Raw genomic sequence first — 27894 nt, forward strand, 5'->3', positions numbered from 1 at the left:
CTTATAAAAAGGAGGGAAATGTGTAAAATAACAAAGCTTTGAGAACTAAATGAATTACGTGTCTTGAAATGCTTTGAATGAAATATACAACGTTATACATGAATTACAGCGCATGCTGGCAAGAAACATAAAACACCAAAATTTCCTCTTTTGTACGTAAAGTAGCTGGATGTTGTAGCACGCAATTGTTGAAATTTCTAACAAATTAATTCCTAATTTTGTACATTATTTGTGCACAATTTAATGCATTAGATATATGTACTTTTCATTTTGTATAATAAGTACGTGTAAGTGTAGGTAAAAATACAATAAATAATTTTAATTGTTGATGAGAAAATTAATACTTAATATTCTAATACATTTATAATTCTTATATACCAAAAAAATATTTATAATTTACTAATATAGACGTTATTTTTTCCCCCTAAGATACTAGTTATTAGTCTATAAATATTTATCCGAGCACGGATAAAAAAATATTTATCTGAATTATTCATTTTGCCTATTTCTAACTTAAAACTGCACAAGCAATGCATGCTAAAATCACATGTTGGGTTTGTTTGAGAAATTTCTATGTTTTTTATTAAAGATTTTAATCCCCACAAAATGTTAATTAGGGAAAACATGCGTGATTTTTTTTTCTTTTTGTGATAAACATGCGTGAATTTATGTACATGCATGTATTTTCACATAATGAAAATTTTTGCGTTAACATTGTATTCGCATGCATCTCCATCCATACAACCCATTGGTACCACACTTTTGTAGGGGCGGCACATTTTTTATTTTTTCGTAAAGCTATGGTTAAGGGGTTTTAGTATTTATTCTAACTTTTTATATAATTTAATAAATTCATTTTTTAATAGTTACTAGAAATTCATTTACATTTTCTTTTAATAAGCAGTAGGTCATTTAGATAAAAGTATAGAACTAATCAATAATCATAAAGTCTTCTCATAGTTTGACCTTAAATATATAATTGACATAACTAAAACATAGTGTAGTTATAATTATATATATATATATATATATATATGTTTTACAAATTATTGGATACTACAATATAAATAATTAAAACTATTTACACAAACTAAAAAAGGTACTAGCTCTTTCATCTCTAACTTGTCTAAATTATTTTTGTTTTGTTATAATATATATCCTTTATATTGTTAAATTAGAATAGCTATCTAACTTGTGAGAAACTCACCCGCAAGAGTTCTAATCCTCCTCCCTTATGTAGATTATTTCCTTGAGTCTCAATTAGATCATTTTCCACTTGCACTGTGTCTTTCATCCACAATCATGGTCCATGGGATGCATGGTGATGCCCCATCTAAATTCACTCTTACCTAAACAATAATTTATTCGCATTCATAACGCGCGTTGACATAATGGGAAGGCCCCATCTTTAATTTTGATATAATATACTCTCTTTTAATGTTATGATTTTGTTATACTTAATATTAAAATTGTCTACAAATTAAATGAATTTAATATATTATAAGATTTTGATAAGATCAAATTTAAATATAAATAAATAATCTTATTAAAATTGAGGCAACTGAAAATATATTATGATAAATCTGTCCTATAAACAGCCGGGTGTAACTCGCAATTCCTTTTGTATTGCACGCATTAATATATCGGATAAAAGCAAAAGTCAACCATGAATTATAGCACATGTTATACATGAGATATATCATATCCGAAAAAAACCATGAATTATACCATGTGTTAACTGGGGAAGGAATGTGAAACACTACAGTTTCCTGTTTTGCACGTCAAATTACTGGACAAATAAACACTACTGTAGCAAACAATTGATGAAATTTGTAACAAATTAATCAATTCTTACTCTTGGACGTTGTTTTTGCACAACTTAATTTAATGTGATAAATATCTGAACTTTTTGTTTTGTATTATACATGTTAATATCTCTAACTAGCATAGATATGAATAAATAAGTTTAATAATCGATGAAAGAAATTAATATTTTAATACATTTATAATTCCCATGTAAAAAAAATATTTATAATTTGTTATGTACGTGACGTAATCCTTTTAAAAAAATATACGTTGACGTAATATCTTTTTAGTATACTTAGTTATTAGTATGTTACAATTTATTCGAATTATTCATTTTATCCATTTCTAAATTAAAATTGTAAACTTAACATGCATGTTTCATACAAAATCACATACTGGATTTTGTTTGAGATAATATTATGTGATTTATTAGTATTTCTACCCAGTATGTTCGGATTTTTTTTATCCTCAGTTTTAAAATATGAAAAAGAATAAGATTTAAAATAAAAGTTCAAATCTAAAAAATAATATTTTGGATTAAAGTCAATATAAGTAAATTCTTTTGAAGATATTTTTTAGTTTTTATAAAATCACACACACACAGATTCCTTTATTCATAGTTTAGACAAATATTAAGATGGGATTATTAAAGTAAGATATTTCTTTCCAAACGTCTATTCATTACTCTAGTATAATTCAAACTTCAGCCATATTAATTCCTTTTTGCTTATGGTTTCTTCTTATAAATACTCCCTCATTTTCCGCTAGTTCTTCACAACTCACCCCATTTTATCCATCTTTTCTCTCATAACACTCTTTCCTCTGGCTAGCTCCACATCCAAACATGACTCTCTTCAACCACCAAGGTCTCTTGGTTGCTCTTTCAATTGTACATTTTCTTGCCACCTCATTCCCTTCAGTTTCAGCTATATCATTTCCCACTCCCAATCATGGCTCATGGGATGAATTCACTACTTACACCCGTGGCCACAACTACAAAGGCTTATCCAACGTCAAAAACTACTTCCACCATCTTGGCTACATCCCTAACCCTAATGCACCACCTTTGGACGACAAATTCGACGACACCCTCGTATCCGCCATCAAAACATTCCAAAAGAACTACAACCTTGACATCACCGGCAAGCTCGACAACAACACTCTCCGACAACTCACGACGCCCCGCTGCGGCGTTCCTGACATAATCAATACAAACACCACGACACAACACACTCAGCTTCACATTCACACGGTCTCCCACTACTCCTTCTTCAACGGCGCGCCGCGGTGGCCGGCGGGAACAAGACAACTCACGTACGCGTTCTCCCCGGAGCTGAATCTCAACAGCGCCGCCAAAAGCTTGTTTGCAAGGGCCTTCAACAGGTGGACGCAAGTGGTGAACATTGCATTCTACGAAATAGCATCATCATCGTATCAAACGGCAAACATTAAGATTGCGTTCCTTAGTGGGGACCACAATGATGGGCTTCCTTTTGATGGGCCGCTTGGGGAGTGGACCCATGCATTCGCTCCCACCAACGGGTGGTGCCACTTCGACGCCGACGAGTACTGGGTGGCGTCCGGTGACGTCACGCAATCGCCGGTGGCGCGTGCGGTTGACCTTGAATCCATAGCAGTGCACGAGATTGGACACTTGCTAGGGTTACACCACTCGTCGGATCAGAGAGCCATCATGTATGCTTATTTACCACCTCGTACTAGGAAGGTCAATCTGGCGCAAGATGATATAAATGGGATTCGACACCTCTATGGTCTCTAGATGCTCCTCAATGAGCATGAATAAGAATATATATAACATATTGGTCATACAATAAATAATATATAGCCAACGCCCTAAGATGCTTAATTGGCTGATGCATGATTATGAATAAATGGGACAAATTTACCTTTATCTGATCTATATTCTCTATATATATAAACAGTTTAATATTTACATGAAGAATAAGTAATTCCTCTTTATTGATCACTCCTGCAAGAATATATATAAACAGTTTAATATTTACATGAAGAATAAGTAATTCCTCTTTATTGATCACTCCTGCAAGAATATATCGTTGATATAAATTTATCTTTCTATTTATGAGTTTAAAACAACACTAATTATAAACCCTTCATTTCTTATCTCTACTTAGTTTCTTAAATATTTTACTAATTAATAAATCATAAATGAAAAAAAATTAAAAGTTCACACAAAAATGGCGTATCAGAGAAATTTTATATATGCATTGCATATTTATATTATTCTTAACTACAGTAGCTTATATGTCCGCTATGAGCCTAAATGGGGGTTGCATCCAACATGTGAATATGTTCAATCTAATTACATTTTTTAGATTAGTTTGAATTCTTTTTAGTGCATCGAATTAGAATTATATTAGATAACAGGTTCATGAGTTTCAACTTTGATTAAATCCAACTCAATAATCCAATTGTATATGTGAAAGATTGTGAGTAATAAAAAGTATATAAAAAAATAAATCAAAACTCTCACTCTTTTTTCACTCAAAACCCTAGCTAATAGTTTTATTTTGGTTATGGATTTTAACTAAATCTAATAATTGTGGATTGTAAGATAGTCTTAGTGATTTATTGAATACTGATTGAGTTCTAAAACAATGAAGCAGTGAATATATTAACTCTTGACTTTAGAGAGTTAAAAAGTAATGAATACTAACTGTGGACTTAATTATGAGAATTAAGAATGAAACAAATACTGATTATTATTTTTGAGATTATTAATTTATTATTATGTTTCATAGGACTGAGGACTACCATATACATTGTGATGTGTCGCTCATCCTGACTCCTAAGTCCTAAAGGAAACCTCTGGAATTAAAAGAATCATTACATTACAAATGTCCCCGATATTAAAGGGTTAATTACTGGTTGTAGTCCTTAAGCCAATCTGGTTTATGAGTCTCTCGTTCGATGATGTAGCCTGACTATCAACTCCTTTATGTTATTTTGAGAAAGTAGTGGTTAATAACAAATTTTATACGTCCCAGAAACTGTCAATCTATATATTAAATATTAAGATTAATATTGGTACACCATACCTGGTGATATTTAGTACGAAACTCACGAATTAATCTATACATGCATATATTGATATCATTTACTAAAATACATATAAATTAAGAAATATATAAAGTATATGATTTGAAGGAATACTTCAATGTTTATTACAGTAAATGATATCAATTAGCAAATGCATTTGTGAGTTTCGTATGTGAATATATATTATTCTTTGCAGAAAGAAGCTTACAGCATTTCATGCAAATATTAATTTGTACTATAAATAACATCCCTCTTCTTATAAGACTTTTATCCAGTATAAGGGTGCATAATAAACTTAGACAAACAATATATGCATAGTCTTTTGCTAACGGATTAAAACCCAATTAATGTAACATGATTATATCAGAACTTAACATTCAACAATCTTTTCTTATATATACAGAGGAGGATCAAAGGCTACTAAAAAAACGACACAACTAAAACGAAAAGAGAATGACACGTTGCCGTTGAAGTTAATGTCGGGGACACCGCATCGGAGTAACGAGAGTCGCTGAATGGTCTCGTTGTTTAGGTTGCCGGTGGGTTGCAGTTTGAAATATTGCTGGTAGGTCTTGATGGCTGTTATTGTTTCCTCGTCAAGAGAAATGTTGAATGGCGTAGAGGATTGAAGGTAACCGAAATCAGAAAAGTACTCTTTGATGAGAGATAGGCCTTTGATTTGTTTCGGTGGTGTGTTAATTTGGATGTAATTGTAGGGGAAACTTTTGTTCGATATTGTCCATGTGATTCTCCCATATTCCTTGCTTGAACGCCTTGCCCCATTTTGCCCTTCTCACTTTGGCAGTGGAAGAAGGATGGAAACGGAAATTCGCCAAAAGGGATTGGTCGACAAGGAGAAGGAATGCATAAGGTATGGTTTCATGTTAACGGCTATTTCTTTTAGTCTCTCAGAGCTTGAGTCTACTTAGAAGAGTTGAGCAGTAATATATAAAGGAAGATGAGGGTTCCCCAAAGTCTATCTCAAATTATATCATCCAATACAAATGTGATACCTAAATTAAATAATTAATTATTCAACTCATTTTAATATTGAGAAAAATAAATCTTTCAACGTATTATTTTCGTTAGTCTCCGTTTGGAGTCTTATTATTAGGCATGGAAGATGCAAGTTCGAAAAATAATGAAGTGTTGTTTTAAGCCAATCAATGATGCACGTACTATTTTGTGCAAGAGTTGTTTTAAGCAATGTCAATTGCCAAACATGGTGGGTTAGGTTAAAATTTCATTTCCAGTAAAATGCACATTATACTTGTGCAATTCTTTCGCACTAGCTATTTAGCTTTTTCCCTCTTTTGTCTTTTCATTGGCCTATATATGTACTTGAACTGTATGTGGTTTGGTCACCAGCTATTGCGCATGCTTCCAGCCAATTTTCCGGTGGTGGTCGGAATGTACTTTTACTTTGAACGTGAAATTGCAAACAATAAGCGTTTAACATCATTTGCATCATTGATTGAAGTTATTCTAGCTAGAGTGCAAGCACCCTACAATAATACAATATACGCGTCAATCTCTGCGGTTTAGGGAAAGAACATGAAGAGGGGCTGGTATTTTGTTTGGTTCGCGTGCTGTTTGGTCATTGTGGCAAAATATATAGAAATAATAAATTAATTAATATATGTTGTTTGTAATCATGAGATCCCATACTTTGAGTGTGTCCTTGAGTTGAATAAATTCTGATCTTGGAATTTGTTGTGTAATAGGATGCATGAACAATTTGTTCTTATTATGAACTGTTAGTGAATACCATGGAGTGTTTGAAGGGATTAATTATAGGAAGAAAGCTTTTTGGTAGGAAACCATACAACTATATAGATAGATAGTTGCTATCAGCAGGAAAAGAGTTGTTATAATGGTTCTCTTATGGATGTAGGATACTGACATTAATATTGGCTTTCTTTTTGTATATGGGTTTCATTTAATATATTTTCTTTTGGCTGATAAATAAATACATAAACGTGCCAGTATTGTTAGTTTTCCTTCCAATTACTTGTTGCTTCTTCCATGAAATTTCAATAATCAATAGTGGACACAACACATTACTACAAGAAAAATGACCGTAGGTAAAACTAACAATGCATTGGCCATAAAGTATCAGGAGTAAATTATGTGAGAGACTTGCAACTTCCCAATAATACATTTCTTTTTGTGAGTTCAATGTTGACCTCCCAAGTCTTGGCAAAACGTCTTCTCTACTTAAGGCATACTCAAGGAGAAAGAACCAAAGGTGCAAGCAGGGGTGCAAATAGAGAAGCCCAAGAGAAAGGTCACGAAACCAGCATATCTCAAGGAAATTGGCATCATGCATACATGCACCGTATGTAGGAAAAGCACAAATCATAAGATAGCATCGTGTCTTCTAGAAGATGCGTAGGAAGTGAGATAAAGACATATTTATTGTTAGGATATTTGCTTTTAGGATATTTTTTATTCCATTTCTGTTTTTGCTTGTCGGAACTTGTCCCCTCTATCGCAGCTATATATATGTAAGAAATGGCGCTGCGAGGGATATCAGAAAAATATAGCAAAAAAGTTCTCCCTTAGTTCTCTCTCTCTCTCGGTTTGTCTTGGTTCCAAGACGTAACATTTTCTCAACTTTTTAATCTTATCACTTGATCGTATCATTGCATTTCCACTTATGAACCATAAAAGGCACTCTTGCATTTTCATTTTGTAAGTTAGAATTGAACTTAGAAGATGGCTGAGGTTATCCTTGAAATTGTGCTTCCAAAGTTGAGCTCTCTCTCATTGGGAAAGATCTGGGATACGGCGTCGTATCAAACAGGCCAACATAAGATTGAATTAGCAAGATGATATATATTAGGGATTCATTACTTCTATCGATATCGCACCTAACTAGATGTTCCTCAAACAGCATGAATAACAGTAAACCAATTGATACAATATATATATAGTAAAGCCTTAAGATGCATCAGTGGCGCATGATAATTGTTAGATTCTTCAACAGAATTGGTTGAGTTTTAGATGAATTTCTATTATTTTTTATTTTTATTTAAATATTTTAGCATACAGATTTAAATATATAATTATGATATAAAAATCCTTTTTAATTTCTTAATATAACGTTGAGTTTTTTTAATCTATTATCCCCATATTATTCTTTTTGTACATTGCGAAAGTAACATGACATTATTAAAGAATCAAAGTAAAAAGTTTTTATTTGAAATTATTATTAATGCATTTTTACCATGAATTTCAATGCATCCCAAGATAATTAATTTCTAAATCAGAGGAAAAATTCCATCCTTCTTCTTTATATAAAGAATAAATTAAGTTAACAAATTGCTACCATTTGGCACTACCGAAATGTATCGACCAATTTATCGAGATATTAGGATCCCTTTTAAAAATTGGAACTTTTATTATAATTAAAGAAAAAATGTCCTGGGTCATGAATGATTGCTTAATGTATAATGTTAAATCCGAGGAAAAACCATGCTTCTTCTTTATATAAGAAATAAAGTTTTCAAAGTGCTAATTTGACCATTTGGCACTAACAAAATGCATCCCCATCGAACTTCCTGATTTCTAATTCCTAACGAACGTAAGACATGATGCTTAATTGTAGCCAAAAAAACTAAAGCAAACAACTTTGAAATTCTCGGCCTTTTAAATGACGTCGTGTGTGTGTCTATATATATATATATATATATATATATATATATATATATATATATATATATATATATATATTGCTGAATAAATGACGACGACGTATATGATTCCACCTAATTTAGCAAATGATAGGAATCACAAAAATATTAATTTATTTGGAGTATTAAATTATTGTAAAATGGAGTATACTTTAATTTAAATATATTATTATTATTATTATTATTATTATTATTATTATTATTATTATTATTATTATTATAGTGTTCCAAACCAATTATTTTATATTTAATGACCAGATGTGATGAAAAATAACCTGTTTTATTTGTAGGAAACGGAAAATGTGTATGACGTCCTGCATATATTTTTGTGGTGTACGTAGTTTCAAGACCAGTTTTTTTTTTATAATTATTTTTCATGTATTTACGATTATTACAATAGTGTTTAATATAGGATAAGTATTAAAAACAATAATTTAATTTGAATACACTGTTAATGTAACAAAGTTTTATGCCGTTATCACTTATCAAATGATGTACATCATTCAATGACTTTCTACCTTTAATATTAATGAAATTAAATTCACCATAAGATGAAGGATGTATGTTAATTGTAGAGGGAACAATGGAGAATAAATTTATGAAAGAAATTTTGAATAAAATGGTTGAAAAAGAAAATAAAATCAGAAAAATGTGAGTTTGAGTTTGTTTGGTCTACAATACTTAAACTTTTTTTTTTCTCGCAGTTTTCCTACAATATTTACACTTTTTTCTCGCAGTTTTCCTACGATATTTACACTTATTCAACAAAGAATTTTACTAAATACTAATAATTCAATAAGATAACCTAATATTTTTTAGTTTTCATGTTACCAACTAACCTTTCAGTAGCTTTTCAATTTTGTTTTGGACAAATATATTGTATCATGAATTAAAGAGGAAATTAAAATTATATAAATTACACACACAAAATTTTATTTATTTATTCAAACATCATTAAAATTTCATCCAATTTAATACCCCAACAACAACAAAGAAAAAGAGACACTTTTCCATAGATCCACTAAGCCATGCTTGTTTATATATGAATTTTATACATGCTTGTGCTAGCCATAGTTATACCATTAAATTCTGAATTAATATGTCCTATAATTCAATGACTGTTAGTATCAGGCATTATTTGGTTGACTTAAGAATAAAGGATGGAAGGAGACGAAAGAGAGATAACAGATTTTATAAACTAACAAAACATTAAATCTTTCACTAGTGGAAAATTAAGATTTAACAATTAACATTAATTGATCAAAAAAATTAATTCAATGGCCTAACTACTCAATTTTTATTTTATATATATATATATATATATATATATATATATATATATATATATCCTTCACGGTAAGGAATCTTACTCCAATTTAATTAGTAGAATCACTATATGGATGGCATAATCCTCAATGAGTATTTTACATTGTTATATTCAAAAAATAATTTCTTTTAACACTATAAAAAATACTAATATTAGTTGCATGGACTCTCTAATACTAGCTAAAGTTTTATTGAAAATCACTTTTTTTTGGGATTTCAATTTATATTTAATGATTTTTTTTTCAAAATTCTATAACTTCAATAAATTTTAACCAATAATAAAAAAATATATCTTCAAAATATGTAAGCAATATTATGTATTCTAAATTATGAGTATAATACATAAATATTCATTTATTTTAAACATCTCATCCATCATCACCTCTCATTTTTTCTATCCCTCTCTCCTCCTACTCCCTTCAACTTTTACATCTTTTCTTCCATCGTGAAGTCAATATTATAATTTTAACATTTTATATACCTTATCGTCGGTCCATTCTCTATTGTAATTTACGCCTCTCAGTGCTACATACTTAAAGACGAAGAGACTATGTAAATTCTGGGGATGATAATCATGGTGCTCGATGGAGTAATTAATTTTCAGATTGTCATAACAAGATTAAGGGGCCCAGTATAAAAAGCTCCATGATGACTTGGAGAAGACAAATTACATTTTTCTGATCATTTGAGGTAAATTTTAAATATGACTTAGAAAATTTTCCAAATTCTGATGACGTCAAAAGATCACATTCCATGGCTAGCTTCTAGAACTACCGGGGCCCACGCCTCGGCAACTGCAGTCAAAGATTGGTCTAGTGGCTGCCTCATCGCTATTAATTGTTTTCTAATTTCTTCTATCGTTATGACTTATTATGCCAATTAATTTCATATATTTTCTTTCATTTTCTTCATAATTGACTATTGAAAATTAATATTTTTTAAAAATGCACTAAACATATATAAACCAATTTTAAAACTTATGAAAAGAAAAAGTATTCAACTAAATCTTCTAGAGACTGAACTATAAGTTGAATTAAATAAAATAACTACAACAAGGTCAATAATTAAACTACACATGGCTTAGTCCGAATATTCGAGGTAAATTACATGTGAATTAAATTATTATTTTTCTTCTAAAATAGCTAGGTTATTCTAATTTAAATATCTATTCAAATTAGAAAGACATATTTAAATTAACCCATTTCAAAATTAAAAGACTTTTCATATTTCAACTTTTAAAATAAATTAATTCATAAATGATATTGAAGAAAAAAACCAATATAATGGAGGCAACAAATTCTTCTCATCTCTTCTTATTCATCTTTATTTTCTCCTTTCGTTTTATAATTAGAGCGTATTTTATACCCTTTACCCTTACGCCAACATTAATTAATTTGCACTATTCTAACTTTTTTTAGGAAAAAAAAAATTCCAAATTGAACCAATACATTGGGAATCTGTCAAAGTCAAACAAACAAACAACACCTCCCTGTTTTCGTTATTCAATAGTTATATAGACATATATATCAAGCAGGACACGTTAGTCCTTGCAACTTGCAAGTAATAAACTAGTACTAGTATATATTAATCCCATTTATTTTATACTAACAACTACGACTAATTAATCTTACATTTCTTGTCCTCAACGAACACCACTAGGTCCTACGACGACGTTTTCAATGGTGGCTTCTTCCATGTGCTTACCATTCCGCGGGAATCATTCACACAACTCAGAACTTTTTCAACGCATCAGAATCAAACAACTTCGGTCGGCGAATACTTCTAGATTCAGAATTTCGCATCGACCATATCATCATACTATATGTATGTATCTAATAAATGTTTCCCTCACTTCTTCGCTAATTTTTAAGATTACTTCCATTCATTCTATTTTTTTCATTAACCTAATAAAACACGATGAGCACTTCTCAACAACGTTATCTCCTCTTCGCTTTCACAACGTTAATAGTTGTCTTCAGCTTCAACACTTCACCAGTCTCAGCTCGTTTATTTCCCAACGTGTCTTCCATCCCAACCTGGAACTCCTCCCACGCGCCACCGGGTGGCGCGTGGAATGCTTATCGCAACTTCACCGGATGCCGCCCGGGAAAAACATATAACGGACTTTCAAATCTGAAAAACTACTTTCAGTATTTTGGCTATATCTCGAAAGCGTTGTCGAAGTCATCCAACTTCACGGATGACTTTGACGACGCGCTCGAGGCAGCCATCAAAGCCTACCAGAAGAACTTCAACCTCAACATCACGGGCGAGCTTGACGACCCTACGATGAATCAAATCGTCAAGCCACGCTGTGGCGTGGCTGACATCATCAACGGAACCACAACAATGAACTCCGGGAAGTCAAACACCACTGATTCACCGAAGTTTCACTCGGTGGCTCATTATTCATTCTTCGACGGCCAGCCGCGGTGGCCGGAGGGAACGCAAGAACTAACCTACGCCTTCGATCCGGACAACGCTCTCGACGACGTGAGTAAGACCGTGTTTGGCAACGCGTTTAGCAGATGGTCTGAGGTGACCACAATTTCTTTCCGCGAAACGTCGTCGTACGCGGCTGCGGACATAAGAATAGGGTTTTACGGTGGGGACCACGGGGACGGTGAGCCTTTCGACGGCGTGTTGGGCACGTTGGCACACGCGTTCTCGCCGACGAACGGGAGGTTCCATCTCGACTCGGCGGAGGACTGGGTGGCCTCCGGCGACGTGACAAAGGCGTCGCTGTCGAACGCGGTGGACCTTGAATCCGTCGCGGTGCATGAGATTGGGCACTTGCTAGGGTTAGGGCACTCTTCCGTCGAAGATGCTATTATGTACCCTACGATAACCGCGAGAACAAGGAAGGTGGAGCTCAATGAAGATGATATTCTAGGGATTCAGGTTCTCTACGGTTCCAACCCTAACTTCACGGGAACTCCTGCTACGTCTTCGCGACAGAGCGACACGAGCGACGGTGGTGTTAGGCACGTGGGAGTCACGGGCGCTGTGCTTTTCACCTTCCTTTTGTTCTTCTTCGTGTTTGGATTGCACGTGTGATTTTTGGTTGGACGGGGTTTTCGGTTTATTTGGTTGTTGGGTAGTTCTATACAGATACGCACGTGTATACTTTTGTACTATGATTCGTCAGCATTAATTCTTCATTCTTTTTGTGTGATAGTTGATTACAGAATAATGATATACTGTTCCATAAATAATTCTACCAAAGTAAATGAATCTAACATGCTGCATTGCATTTTATATCGGAAGCTAACCTTATTCTATCACCCCCTGATCTATGAATGGTTGTGTGTTTCTACCATTAGATTTGAATTTGTGCATTTTCGAGCTTATCCTTTTGTACTAAATAACATTGTTGTTTATTAAATTCTCATTTTCTTTGTTGTTTTCTTCTGTAGCCGGAAACTAATTATTTCTTTTTACATACCTATCTAATTAAAAAAATATTTCTTAAAATAAAGAAAGCTCTCTTAGACCTCTTCAATTCATTACCATAAAAATTAAACGGGACCTCTTCAATTAACAACTGCTACAATATTAGTAAAGTAAGGTTGCATTAAACCTATTGGAGGTAATTAATGCTTATTGATTGATCAGACTAACATCTGTTGCATAAATCCAATTACAAACACAACTGATATTTAGACACCTAAATTAATAATACACAAATCATTCATTATTTTAAAGACTCCACTCTTCTCTCTATTTATCATATCATAACCTGTATTATATATATTTTTTCTCTTCTTTTCTCTAGGTGTTGGATAACACATTGGTGTTTATCAAATATTTGCCTTCGCAATTTAAGGTCGGCGAATCTGTTTGATCGCTGAGTAGTTGATCGTTCAAGTTATCATAGTACAAAACAAAAGGAGTAAGAAAAAAAGAAGCTGGATTAAGTAATTGAGAAAGACACTAGATCATGGGGAATCAAGAACAACAAATCAAGAGATAAGAGAAATTTTAAAGGGCTTCGGGCCAAAACTTCATCCATGTCGCAGATCTAAAGTTCTAAGAGCCTCTTCGATAGCATGATTTAAATTGACAAGCCTTCCAACGCTAACGTTGCTTCCTTCGCTCAGGATGCACCAACAGATTCCGAATGTGGTCCGGCCACGCTTGGCGGCGTCTGCAACATTTATCCGGTTGACACCACTCATGTCTCTGGGGCGTGGTGGCACTGCTTCCATCTTGATGGGGCGGGGTCTAGAGATTTGGTGGGTGAGCAAAAAAAGATTCATATAACATGTGGGGTGAGAATAACAAAGAGTGGAGTAAGAATAACAAGTCTCATTCCCTGATTTCTTCTTGAATTGGGCTCATTATTATATGGTCAATGAGATATTGGAGCATTTGGAGTTGGACTCAAAACATTGGGCTGATGCTTAATTACAAGACTATCAGTGTACGATCTTGTGCATTATTTTTTGTTGAAAGAGGTTTTGTTTGAGTGTAGGAATATAATTAACAAAGAAGGGAAATAGAATAAAATAGGAAAATAAAACATGAATTGATATAATACGGAATAATAAACAAAAAAAAATCAAAATATCTTAAATCTGTATACATAATCCAAATTTATGTTACAAACGTACTAATTCTAAAATAATCCATAAAAAAATCAGAGAATAAAATATTTCACAATTGATCAAAATAAAATAATAATCAATAAATGAATTTTCAATAAAAAGGATCAACTAGATAGGTCCGACGTTTTTCATCTTTAAAACTTAATTTTCAGAACAACTTAACATGATGATAAACCCAAAACTTTTTTTTATTGTCATTAACAATAATTAAATGAAAATCCTTTTTATAAACTTATTAATATTATAGATAATGATAAAATTCATAATATTATACTAAAAAATAGGCTAATCATACATTTGATTTTTTAAGATTTAATGTGGTCCTTTATCTTTTTAAAAAAGACATTTTAGTCATTTATGTTTTAAATTTGGATCTATTTACCTGTACTATATGTAAATAACATTCATCTCGGTTTAAGTATTTGATTATTTTGTTTAATAACTTTCTATATTATTGAACACTAATTTTATTTATTAAGAGACTAAATTATTTTCAATTATTTATTTGTATTGATTATTAGCTTTACAATATCTGAGTGTTGACTGATTTTGATTTATATATGAAACATAAATAACTATATCAAATGCAAATATCCATATTAGTATTCAAGTAAAAAAAAAAAAAACTATTCAAGCTAGGTCTCTTTCATTATGCATTTCGCTATTAGTATATATCATAAGAAATACTAAATGATACGTCTCACCAATCAAATTCGAAATGCTTCATACATTATTCTCAGCCAAATGCGGGCTCCAAAACATCATATATATGTAAGGAGGGGGCCCTAATGTCACCTTTGAAGGCTTTGATATTTTAAAAACAAGAAACTTTCTACGTTTAATTATCTCTTGAATTTTCTAATGATCAGTTAATTCCAAATTCCACCTTTTCTATGTTAAAAGATATGGAGAGTATAATCGCAACACATCATGCTCCCGCGGCAACATTATTATCCAGTGAGAAGTTCATTAATAAGGAAATCAGGCGTGAACTGAAGTACAAGATGTGCCCACTCAAAACCCAACTCAAAGTTTTGATTGGACGATGTTAAAACAAAAGTTACATAAATCCAAAGTGTAACATCAGCAACAAAAGAACACTCATGCACGTCCCAACAAAATGGATCTAAATTTCTTCCATTATTTTTAATAAAATTAACAAAGTAATATTTATGAATACATTTGTTTTCTTTAAAACAAATTTTTATTAAAAAAATATTTTTGTTAATATATAATAAAATTATTTGGAATAAAAAAAATATATGTTTATAAGTTGAATGAAAAATATTATTATCATATATATTTTGTATTCTAAATAATTTTATTATATATTAAGGAAATATTTTTTAATAAAAATATATTTTAAGGAGACTTTTTTATTCACAAATATTAATCTATTAATTTTATTAAAAATATAATGAGAAAAATTGGATCCGTAATTTCTTGCTTCCTCCTTGTGTGTTCTAAAGATGTCCTATTACCAACTTTTCACTAGTTAGATTGACTCTATAAAATGAATTTTTTTTTTTACAAAATAATAGTCTCTTTTATCTTAAATATAAGTAAAGTTGACTAATTTTTCATTTACTGAAAAAGTTAGTTAATAATAGTATAATATAATTCTATTAATTACATTTAAAAAATATTTTTCGCTAAAGTTTCTTTAATTGATTGAGAATCAATATGAAGAATAAATAAATGTGACGGACAAAATCTCAATTGATTTAAGGATATTTTTGAGATTATATTTATAAATAGGATAATAGTTTAACATTCTCTAGACTCTATACTTTCAATCAAACGTTATTTATGTCTCAATAAATTTATATTGATGAATTTAGTAAAAAGAATAAGAAAACACGATGATTTAAGTCTAGTCGTTTATAACTTAAAAACATAATAAATTTTTAGAGAGAAAAAAAAAACTAAATTTACATATAGGTGTTCAATCATGCTGACTCACGTCTAATAATTTTTGGATTTTAACTTAGAGGTGTTCAATCATGATGCAACACACCCTAACTTGGTCTCACTGACTTTTCAACCCAGTGTGATAACCAATCGTACTAATCAAGAGGTTTCTTCATGCTGTGGACCGAGACAATTTGCATCTGACGGAGACAACCTTCAACGACTCCGACATCACGATTGCATGCATTCTTATTCAATCAATTTCAATAGCTTTTTTCTTTAATTTTAATATCTTTATTTTCTAAATGAGTTCCAATATTTATAGGGTGTATTTTATTAGGATTTTAAAAAAAATTAAAAGTTTTTATATAAAAAAGTCTTATGATATTCAATCAAGACTTTTAAATTATAGAAATAAATTATGTAATATTCAATTAAAACTTTTAAGAATTTTGAAGAAAAACAAAAAAATTCATTAGTATTTAATTAAGATTTTCTTAATACTCATACATATTATTTTGATTTTCAAAAGTATACAAATTTCAATTTAAATTACTTTTTAGGGGGATTTCATGGGATAAACATAAAATATAAATATCACACTCATTTAGTAACAAATATCTATTTAAGGTAGACTATATTTTTAGCTTCTTTATATAATATACATGTATGGTTACAAATTATTTTAAAATTAAAAATACATTTGAAAATTAAGTTGCAATATTAGTTTTGCCACCATTAATTTATATATCTCTATCGGTCTTAGAAGGAAAAAATATTTTTTCAACTAACTCATCAACAATGTCATCAAAATTTTTGAAAGTTTTGCATACTTTCTTGCATTCTTTTTCAATTGGTTGACATTTTTTTTTTCTCATCCGTTATCAACTACTTTCTTTTGTTAAAGGCAGTATAGACATTTGTAGTCTTCTTCACAAAGAATTTTGTTTCGATAAATTCCCAATAGAATTGATAGACAAATCTTTTCATCTTCAATAATTTTGAACCTATTGTTCATACTCAAAAGCAAGAATGAAACATGTTAATACATGATATGTAAAAAAATGCTATAAGAGAACTTGGAGTTAGAATCAATTAGTTATTAATAAAATATTAAAAAATTATATTTATTTTACTTTTTTTATTCATAACTTATCATTTATTTTTTATCTCTTTTATTGACTATTAGAATTTTGAATATTTTTTAAAAGTTTATAAAATTACTTAAAATCTTATAAATTCATAAAAGTCTTCTAAATCTTATAAAATAAATTCTTCCAAATCTTATGAATTCACATGCTATAAATTTAAACTATAAAATTTTAATCATAAATCTTTTAAAATAATTTAAAAGTAATTACGTTACTACAAAGTCTACAATGTTTTATGCCAAAATAGTATTTTATTTAGCCAATATTTCCAACAGTTTCTGTGGATATGCGTAATTAAACCAGCTTCACTATTTGTTACCATGACGTTTTTGCACAAAAAATATGGATAAAAAATTTCGTAGACTTTCCCTTAGTAATACTTACAATTAATCTGATGAAAATTGATAAGGACATAAGAAGAAACCAATCATGATATTTCCTCGTGATTGCACCCTGCTTCATTAAAACGAAAAACTCTTGCACCCTGTTTAATTAACAAGTCAACTCTTGGGCTTTTGAAACTACCTTCTGCGAACACCTTCTCATGGATATCTATTAATATTTTCAAGTTATCGATTGAGTATCCGATTTTACTTGTGATAAAAATTAGACAGTTGTACGCTTAAATTATCAACATATGTCATTTCAAAACATTTCCAATCTTTCAACATATATTTATATATATATAGTCAAAACAAGTTCATTCATATTTTACTAGGCATGTCTTTCTCAGCAGCACAGGGTATGTGACTATCACCAATCGCCGATCGAGCACCGAGTTCTTATAAATTCTGGCTTGGCTAACATCTTCTCTCAGACCAAACAATCATCACCCAAGAGACAAAAAGCTTACATAATCAAATATGACATCAAGAGCACTCAGAAGCTTTCTCTTCCTTTTAACATTATCTTTTCTATTTGTAGACGTATCTGTATCAATATCTTTTGTACCAGCAGCCGTTGGAGTAATAGCCAGACAAATCCCGTCGTGGCTTAGACTTATCAGAACAAGTAAATTTTTTTCCAGCATCTTGAATAAATTGAAGTCATTCTTCAATATGTTCAAGGAACTAAAGCTCGGAAACATAGCCGAGGGGGTGTCTAATGTGAAACAATATTTAGACCTCTTCGGATACTTAAACTCTACGTTACATTCAAATTTCAGTGACGAATTCACCCTCGATCTCCAATCCGCAATAATCAAGTACCAGAAAAATTTCAATCTCAAAGTCACTGGGCAAATAGACAGGAAAACATATAACATCATATCACAACAACGATGCGGTGTTCCCGACATCATCAACGGCACCACCACGATGAACATGGGCAACTCCAACACGACGCCGTTTACGCCGTGGTGGAAAGCAGGGAAGAAAGTACTGAGCTATGCTGTTCACCCTCAGAACAACGTCTCTGACAGCGTCAAGGTGTTGTTCCGAGAAGCCTTCGACCGGTGGTCGAAGGTTACGTTGGTTAACTTCACGGAGACGGCGTCGTTTAATGAATCGGATGTTAGGATAACGTTTCTGGAGTTGGATGGAAAAGGTGGAACGGTGGGGGGTGCCGATAGAAACTATAGTTTGGGTGTTGGGAGCGTGTATTTGGACTCGGAGGAGGAGTGGGTGGTGCGTGGTGAGAACGAGGAGGGTGACGTGGACTTGGAATCTGTGGTGATGCACATGATTGGTCACTTGCTAGGGTTAGGGCATTCTTCTGTGGAAGAAGCTGTTATGTACCCGATCGTGTTGCCGGAAAAGAAGACGGAGTTGTCGTACGATGACATGCAGAGGATTCACCAAATATATCACGTGAAATAATATAAATAAAAATTTGGTCAACTACTTCACGTAATGGTAGGAGTGATGACGTGCTTGGCTGTTGTGTGTTGGAGTCAAAGTGAAACCTAGTTGCTTTGGCTGGTGGATTTGCTTTCATGGCTTTAGTTTTTGTTTTTTTTGAATGAGTAGTTATCTTTTGATGTTACTATGGAGTGTTATATCTATTTATTAGATGTGTGGAGAAATGGAGATATCACAAAAAATTAAGTGAAAAATAGAGATAAAAGAAGCTTGATTTGTGTAGATTTGTGAAGGATGTAATATAAGACCCACAGTTTATATGAACTAAACAAGAACTAACGAGTTTATCCAAAACAGAACAAGTACTAAAAAGAGCTAGGATGTGCATAACATAAATTAAGACCATTATGTTTGTCACGGAGACGGGCTTTAGTATGTATTGTTTCTGTCTAGTTACGATGGACCCTAGCTTTAGAATAATAATGATTTTTATTAAGAAATAAAAGGTCTTTTTATAAAATTAGTAGATTGTAAAAAAAAGAATTAAATGTTGGCTAAGACTGTAAGAGAATTTAATTTGTTTTTCATCCATCTGATTGAAGTTCAAATGATTTTCATTATTATATAAATTTATTTGTAAGTAATTGAAATCAAATTTTAAATACTAGAAAAATGATACTTTTTAAAAAAAATTGTACAATAAAATATATAATTATAGTAGACAAGAAATAGATACATAAAATAAATACTACTACGTACAAAAAAGTTTTTCAAAGATAATTCTTTAATACTTTTTATCATTATTTTAACTATCTTTAAATTTATCATCCTACAAGATATTTATTTTCCAAGATGGTTTTAAACCATTTACGATGACAATTTGTATATTTTTTTAGAAAATTTCTTACAATGTGTTATTTTTTATTTTGAAATATTAAAACTAACTTAAAAATATTTATTCTAAATTATTTTTTTAAAATTAAATTTGAATGTATATTTTTTAAGATAATTTATGTGCACAAGTATCATAATATCGTGTACGATAGAATAACGGGAGTGTATCGTGCATGAGAGTATACATATGGGGAGTGTATTGTTCATGATAATATACATATAGGTTTTTTAAAAAATTTAATGAGGGGAGTGTATCGTGCATAATAGTATACATATGGATTTTTCTAAATTTTAAATCTTACAAACTCATGCTACCAGTGAAGCATCAAATGAGGAAGAGTCTATTCTGATTATGAGTGGTCAAATCTTTAGTTAAGATTTAACAAACTTAAAAAATCAAAAAATGTATTATATATTTCATATTTATCAATGTAAATAAGCGTTTTCTTTTCTATTATTCTTTCTTATTTCAATTTCATGTATCTTTTATTCTTATATTATCTTTATGGATTAGGTGTTCAACAGAAGATGGTCCTTAATAAAAATACAACGAAAGTCTTACATGCATAATTTTTAGGAATTAGTTACTCGAAAAAGAATAATTTTTAGCAGAACTAAAAGGATGGAGTATCTTAACAAAATTATTGTTAGATATGGAGTGATTTCATTATATCCATGCATCAAAGCAAACATCTAGAATTAGAACTTCATGTCTTTTATCTGTTGAGTCTTACAAAGATATTTGAGAGATAGACAAGTAATATAAACTTGTCATCATGATACATCGAGGGACGACAACTATTCTACCAGATGTGGTAATAGTAGGAAAAAGATTCATCAAATTAATAGAGAAAAATCAAAAATAACACATTTTAGACAAATAAGACAAGTTAGGTCTCAATATCATCATAACCTCTAGATTTATCTTTCTTTATCTTCATCTTTATCGTTTATCTTTCTTATCTTTTAATTTTCTTATTTTATCTGTTATTTTTTATCTTCATCATTTTTAATTTAAATCTTTAATTTTTTTTATCTTCTATTTTTATCTCTAAATCTTTTATCTTTTCTTTTGAATTTTTATCTTATCTCTAATCTTTCTTTGTTAGTAATTTTAAATTTTTTTATCTCTTATTTATAATTTGAATTTATATTTATCAAAATACAAATATAATCTTCAATATTCAAACTTCTGATAATAAATTTCATCCATTTTCCAATGAGTTAACAACCCACTCCTACACTATAATTATTCAATTATTCCCTTAAAATTTAGCTATTAACAACGAAGAATTGGCCACCAGTATGAAAGCATTGTCGTGTCACTCTTTTTCAAATAAGGCCTACCCAAACAAAAAAACACACTCTCTTCCAATAGGATTCTTTTTATTTAATAAAATATATACAGAATTTTAAAATTATTTAAATGTAGGAAACAATAACATTAATAACAAGATAGGATATCTTAAAGAAAAGAGCTGATAGGTTGAAATATGAACTGATATCATGACCCAATCCACACTCAGACTGTACCGCCGTACGCGTAGTTAATAATGAAATTTACACCTCACTCTTATGCCGTCAGCTATTTGCCTCAGCTTATACGTCATCAACTCTCTTTCCATTTTATCACTGTTTTATGGTTGATTTTATCACAAATATCATCCTAATTACATAAATGATCATCTCAACTCTGTAGATTAAAATTTTAAAATATTTAATTTTTCTGTTTTTATATAGATTTTACAATCAAAGAAATTTTAATTTTAATTTAAAATATTTTAATTTTAATTTTGTATTTTAATTCAACAATGAGAATGATCTTTCTCACGTGAGAGAATCATCTCATGTAAAATATTATATATATATATGGGGCTTAAATTTATTATATGTATCTAATAAACTATTGATTTTTGTTTTTTAGGTCCTTAAATATTTTTTTTTATATTTGATCAATTATATACTAAAATTTTTATTTTCAATTTGTCTCTATTGTTGAAAAGGTGTCACGTAAAAAAATTGATATATCTTAATCCGATGGAACTAATAAAATATTAAGAAGCTAAAATAAAAATGTATTATTTTAAAGATTATTGAAAAGAAAGAATAAAGCTCAAACCATGAATATGATGTTTTACGAATTAACAATACTAATTAAGAAAAAGAAGTTATAATTGCCGAATTGTGCCCGCAATGATTGTGATAGTATATTGATATATTTTGGTGGAAAGGTAAAGAATAAGTAGTTGTGGGTTGTGGCTGTGAGTTGATTTAATTTGTGTTGGTGATGCTAGCCAAATTGATGCGTCAAAGTGACAAAGAAAGAGGCAGTGATGATGTTGGAAGTCACGCCAAACTCAGACAGAAATATTTTATTTTTTTTATTTGACTTTTTTATTGTCTGATTTTATGATGTTTTTTTTAATATTTAATTTTAAAAAATATAAAAATTATATGATTTTAAAGTAACAAACATATGAAAGGGAAGCCAAATCCCTTTTGTTTGGGCTAATAAAACCGTTTTCTTTGAGTATGTGTTATAGATATAATAAACTGAGACAGCAATGCTTGATTTTGGAATTTATAACTTGCGGGTGGACCGAGTATGTGTTAGCTTGCTGGTTTTATAGAGTTAATATAATATTTAAGATATAATAAAGTATAATCAGCATTTATGGTATAAACCTAGTCGGAATCACTTTTGTTTTCGTCATGCAGTAGCATACCTTTAGGCCTTCTAATAAAATGGTAAATATTATTTTATCCGTATATAATACATTCGTGGTTGGAGGTAGACATATTTTCCCCATAATTTCTTACAAAAATAAATCACTCAATAAGTGTTTGCACCCAACCTCTTTATATTTAGCGGTCAATAAAGTTTTTCCTCACAAGTCCGTGAGAATCAAACTCTAGATACGGTTGGAAATATTCTGTAAAAAGAAATATAAAAATAGGAAAAACTTGTAAAAAAAAAGAGAGAGAGAGATTAACAATGAAGAGAATAACCATTAAAATTCATGAAATGAGAATGCCTATGTATAAGTTACAACCGATCTGAATGAATCTGCTAAACAACCTAATCTTCTATCATATCTATTCGAAATATAAATTAATTAACTACTAAAACAAACTATAAAAGATGAAATCTGTAACAATGATAAAACTCTATCTAAAACTTATTCTAAACTCAAAATTCAATTAAGGCAAATCCCATATCTTTAACAGGACAATTAAAGAATAGTCTATGAAGGAAAAATTGAATAAAAAACGAAAAAGAATCACCAATTCGAAACAAATAGTATAGTACAGCACCACTAACTGACCCCATACCAGTCACGTGCATGAAGTTTTATCAACAAGTTGTCCCCACGAACTGCAACTGGAAAATGACTCCAAGCCCAAAACGCAGCGAGCAAAACAAAACCACCAGTCCCCCACTAGCTATATATGCAGTTTACAATAAGAGACACCACAGGTTACGGTCATCCACAGATTATCAACAAATGGATGAAAAGTATAATAATATATTTATGAATCACGATTAAAATAAATTTCTATTAATTAATTAATTTTAAAACTCTCACAAAGAAAGATGTGTTAAATCGAACAACAATATTATATGGTCTTTTTATTTTATAATAGCCAATAATTTTTTTTTTATACAGCTAAAATTTAAATTTTAGTTGTTTTATTGTTGTTTTCACTCTCATTCAAAGGAGTAAAAGAATGAACTTGTCCCCGATAACCACGCTACACAGCCTAGTAAATTTTCTACATCAAAATGATCTATGTAAAACTCCAGCAGCAGCGGGAAAAGACTCCGATTCCTCTAGTTCCAGTACACCAAAGCACTCTCCTACTCTCCATGCGTGAAGTGAAACTAGATGGCCACCCATGAATCAGTGAGTAGAATATGTTTCTTATTTAAAGATTAACTATCCCTATCACACTCAAAACTTTAGAGCCTTAAATTAAATTTAAAAATGAAATCTTTTATTTATTTATAAAATTTAATGTTATTATTTATCATTTAAGAATGTAATATTTTAGTTATTCATATAATTTTATAATAAATTTTTTAAGATATATTAGTACTAAAAAAAATTAAGAATTTTTAAGATATATTACTGGCCCGTGGGACCCAGGGTCCGCGCGAGTTACGGACTAATTTTTTTAAACGGTTCATGGTGTCATATTTTTAGGTCCGCTGCGTTTAACCCGCGGACAATGCAGGTCTGGTTCGCAGGGTCCATGGATTGCCCGTAGTCGCATTAGTTATGATTCTCTTTTTCACTTCAAACTTTTCTGTTAAATTAAATATAAAGAAATATATTAGATAAGATAAAGATTTAAAGATAAAAATAAAAAATTAAAATTAAAAGATGATAAAGATAAAAAAGGATAAAATAAGAAAAATAAAAGATTAAGATAAAAAAGATAAGCGATAACATGTTAAAAATCTTCGTTTTTGATATTTTCTCGATCTTTTTTCTTTCAATTTATCATTTTCATATATGCAAGTCATACATAATAAAAATATCAATTCTTATCATTTAAGCTAAAAATAATTGTTAAATAAATATTTTTAAAGATATTTCAATATATTTTTATTATAAAAAATAGCTCACATCATATTTAACAGTTATCATTCGCGACTCACACTCTCGCACTCACGTGATACATCACAGCGACACAGCCTCGACCCACCACTGCGTCACCACACAAATACATCTCTTCTCTCTAGAATTTGTTTTTATCCTATTTTTGTTGAGGTTAATTCATTATTGTTGCACTCTTAAATGTGGAGATGAGAGTTATTTCAAATGTGGAATCATTTTGTTGGAGATATTTAAATTTCATATTTTAGATTTATTGCTTGGATTTTCTTTTGTTAAAACATTATTTATTTTATTGATGTAATCGACTAACTATTGAGATTGATTTTATTTACACTTGTATTGAACTTAATTTGATTGTATTCTATTTTTTATTAAAATTAAAATTCTTTTAAAATTAAACCCACTAACTGACTTGTAAGAAACGAATAAACTAATCCGATTCGCTGCGAATACAAATTTATGCGGACAAACCTTACGCAGTCCGCCCACTTACCCACCCCTATTGTTTCCACACGAGGGACATCAAACTCATGAACTTACTCTGTCCCTTCTAGCGTGGAATTCGCAACAACGACCCTCATTCATCTTCCTCTATATATTACTCCTCAGCTCTTATATTTAGACGCACACAATCATGCAGCTCTAGGGAATCAAGAAAATTATTATACCCTTTAAGATGAAACCGTACCTACGTTCAATATTCCTATTATTCCTTATCCTTCTCGACCAATCCATTTCGGCGAGTGCTTTTTTTAATGGATTGCTAAACATTGAAAAGTGGCCCTTTAGCGAGAAAAGTTTGAAGTGGGGAAAGGTAGGGAAGGAGACGATAGATAGTATCAATGACTATTTAAAAAAAGAGCTTGAGTCCCCTCCCGCACTACCGAAGCAAATCAATATTGAAGTTGAAGGCCTGTCTGTCGTCAAGTATTACTTATCTGACTACGGCTACATTGAATCCTCTGGGCCATTTAACAATATTTTCGACCAGGAAACAATGTCAGCCATTAAGACCTACCAGGAATTTTCCAATCTTCCAGTTACCGGCGTTCCGAACAAACAGCTTAAGCAGCAAATGTTGTCCCTACGATGCGGTGTCCCCGACGTTAACATCGACTACAACTTCACCGACGACAACACTTCCTATCCCAAAGCCGGACACCGCTGGTTCCCAAACAGAAACCTCACATACGGTTTTCTTCCCAAAAACCAAATCCCAGACAACATGACTAAGGTGTTCAGAGATTCCTTTGCCCGGTGGGCCCAAGCCTCGGGAACTTTGAGTCTCACGGAGACAACCTACGACAACGCCGACATCCAGGTAGGGTTCTACAACTTCACTGCCTTGAGCATTGAAGTGCAGGTGTATGGTGGCAGCCTTATATTTTTGCAACCGGATTCTAGTAAGAAAGGGGTGGTACTTATGGACGGTAACATGGGCTGGTTACTTCCAAGTGAAAACGCCTCACTGTCTAAAGATGATAGAGTTTTGGACTTGGAGACTGTGGCGATGCACCAGATAGGGCATCTACTTGGACTTGATCACTCTCCCAAAGAGGACTCTGTTATGTATCCTTACATATTGTCATCACAGTCACAGCAACGAAAGGTGCAGCTTTCCGATTCTGACAAGGCCAACATTCACCTTCAGTTTGCTAACTCTGCAAGCCACGGTGGGTGCTTGGACGTGCTTTTAGTTACTACTTTCTCTCTTGGATTTGCTTACTTACTGCTCCTTTTGTATTAGTCGCTGCTCCTGTCCCACCTTGCTTTTGGACTTTTATGAGCTTTTTATATTTCTGATTGTTCAATGTTTATTGTATGTGTTCCCCAACCCGTGGTGACTTTTCGGTTTATTCATGTGCCTGTTTCTTATAGGCCTTTCGATTTTAATCTAATGGCTCATTTTTTTTTTCTTTTCTCCTTGTATTTTTTATTCCTTTTCTTCTTATCTTTCCTTGTTTGCCCCTTCAATTCTCTTCTTTCTCTCCCATCTTCTTTCTCTCTCCTTCTATCCGCCACCATAGTGCACCGTCACTTGTAGTTGCTTTGGTGGTACTCTACCACAGAAGAAGCAAGTGGAGCCTTGTTTCCATTACTTTACGGAAATTCACTTAATCACATTCAATTGGTTCATTGAGGAATGATTGCGGCGTTGTGTTTTTTCTTTCGTGTTTCTGTGTGAGTCATTTGAGCGGTGCTGCGAAAGAAGAAAAAACTCCGGCGGGTGCCCACTGGTTGTCTGCGGTGGAGAGAAGGAGTGTTTTGTGCGGAAGAAAAGAAGTGGGGCAAACAAGGAAAGACAGGAAGAAAGGAATAAAAGAAAAGGAGAAAAGAAAAAAAAATTGAACCATCAGATCGACGAAAACTAAACTAAGTGTCAAGGGAAACGAAAAGCATAATAGCAGAAGTCAAGTTCAAAAATTATACAAAGTTTCACAAAGAAGATCCATATATGTTTCAAATGCTAGATTCCTTCGAATAGATGGCTATGGGTGATAAATTATGAATTGGAAAATACAAAAAATATGTTGCAACTTGCAAGGGATGCATCAGTAACAATTGTTTATAAGTAGTACTGCCATCAGTATCAACTTTATCAGCAAAAAATAAGTTGCAACTTGCAAGGGATGCACCACCCACTTACAGCTTAATTAATTGTCACCGATAAAAAAATGTTTGATACACATCCAAAATCCTATTTAACATTTAGATTGAGAAAAAAATGAAAAATACATAAAATGATAAAATTTATGATATAAGAAAAAAATAAAAAAGTGTGGATGCAATATTTAAAATAAAAAATAATTTATAAATTATTACTCATGGAAAACGAGAACTCAATAAAACTCGCACCATGTACTTGTGAATCCCACCAATCACGATACATAGCCATTAATATAAGCCTAAAAGGAAACATCCAATTACAAGTTGAATGTTAATATATGCACAGCCACTTACTGCATACAAGAAGATGCAATAGTAACAAGGACGATTCCAACTTC

At 31.3% G+C, this 27894-nt stretch overlaps 4 protein-coding genes across 4 annotated transcripts; all 4 read left to right on the forward strand.

Moving 5' to 3' along the window:
- The first annotated feature begins 2600 nt into the window (after window positions 1-2600).
- On the forward strand, window positions 2601-3660 carry LOC114370377 (metalloendoproteinase 1-like). Its single transcript, XM_028327703.1, has one exon. The coding sequence runs from the start codon at window positions 2651-2653 to the stop codon at window positions 3584-3586; it is 936 nt and encodes a 311-aa protein (XP_028183504.1). The 5' UTR covers window positions 2601-2650; the 3' UTR covers window positions 3587-3660.
- A 7963-nt stretch (window positions 3661-11623) lies between these two features.
- LOC114379718 (metalloendoproteinase 3-MMP-like) lies at window positions 11624-13165 on the forward strand. The gene has a single exon (XM_028338411.1). The coding sequence runs from the start codon at window positions 11823-11825 to the stop codon at window positions 12960-12962; it is 1140 nt and encodes a 379-aa protein (XP_028194212.1). The 5' UTR covers window positions 11624-11822; the 3' UTR covers window positions 12963-13165.
- Window positions 13166-18417: 5252 nt separating this feature from the next.
- LOC114370385 (metalloendoproteinase 5-MMP-like) lies at window positions 18418-19655 on the forward strand. The gene has a single exon (XM_028327716.1). The coding sequence runs from the start codon at window positions 18438-18440 to the stop codon at window positions 19389-19391; it is 954 nt and encodes a 317-aa protein (XP_028183517.1). The 5' UTR covers window positions 18418-18437; the 3' UTR covers window positions 19392-19655.
- A 5767-nt stretch (window positions 19656-25422) lies between these two features.
- LOC114379753 (metalloendoproteinase 5-MMP-like) lies at window positions 25423-26805 on the forward strand. The gene has a single exon (XM_028338456.1). The coding sequence runs from the start codon at window positions 25566-25568 to the stop codon at window positions 26634-26636; it is 1071 nt and encodes a 356-aa protein (XP_028194257.1). The 5' UTR covers window positions 25423-25565; the 3' UTR covers window positions 26637-26805.
- The last annotated feature ends 1089 nt before the right edge of the window (window positions 26806-27894 follow it).

Source organism: Glycine soja, chromosome 2 (assembly GCF_004193775.1).
Source record: "Glycine soja cultivar W05 chromosome 2, ASM419377v2, whole genome shotgun sequence".
NCBI classification, from domain to species: Eukaryota; Viridiplantae; Streptophyta; class Magnoliopsida; order Fabales; family Fabaceae; genus Glycine; species Glycine soja.

Excerpts from the sequence above, each read along its gene's own strand:
- LOC114379718 (XM_028338411.1), top strand. The coding sequence starts at position 11,823 with ATGAGCACTTCTCAACAACGTTATCTCCTCTTCGCTTTCACAACGTTA.
- LOC114370385 (XM_028327716.1), top strand. The coding sequence starts at position 18,438 with ATGACATCAAGAGCACTCAGAAGCTTTCTCTTCCTTTTAACATTATCT.
- LOC114370377 (XM_028327703.1), top strand. The coding sequence starts at position 2,651 with ATGACTCTCTTCAACCACCAAGGTCTCTTGGTTGCTCTTTCAATTGTA.
- LOC114379753 (XM_028338456.1), top strand. The coding sequence starts at position 25,566 with ATGAAACCGTACCTACGTTCAATATTCCTATTATTCCTTATCCTTCTC.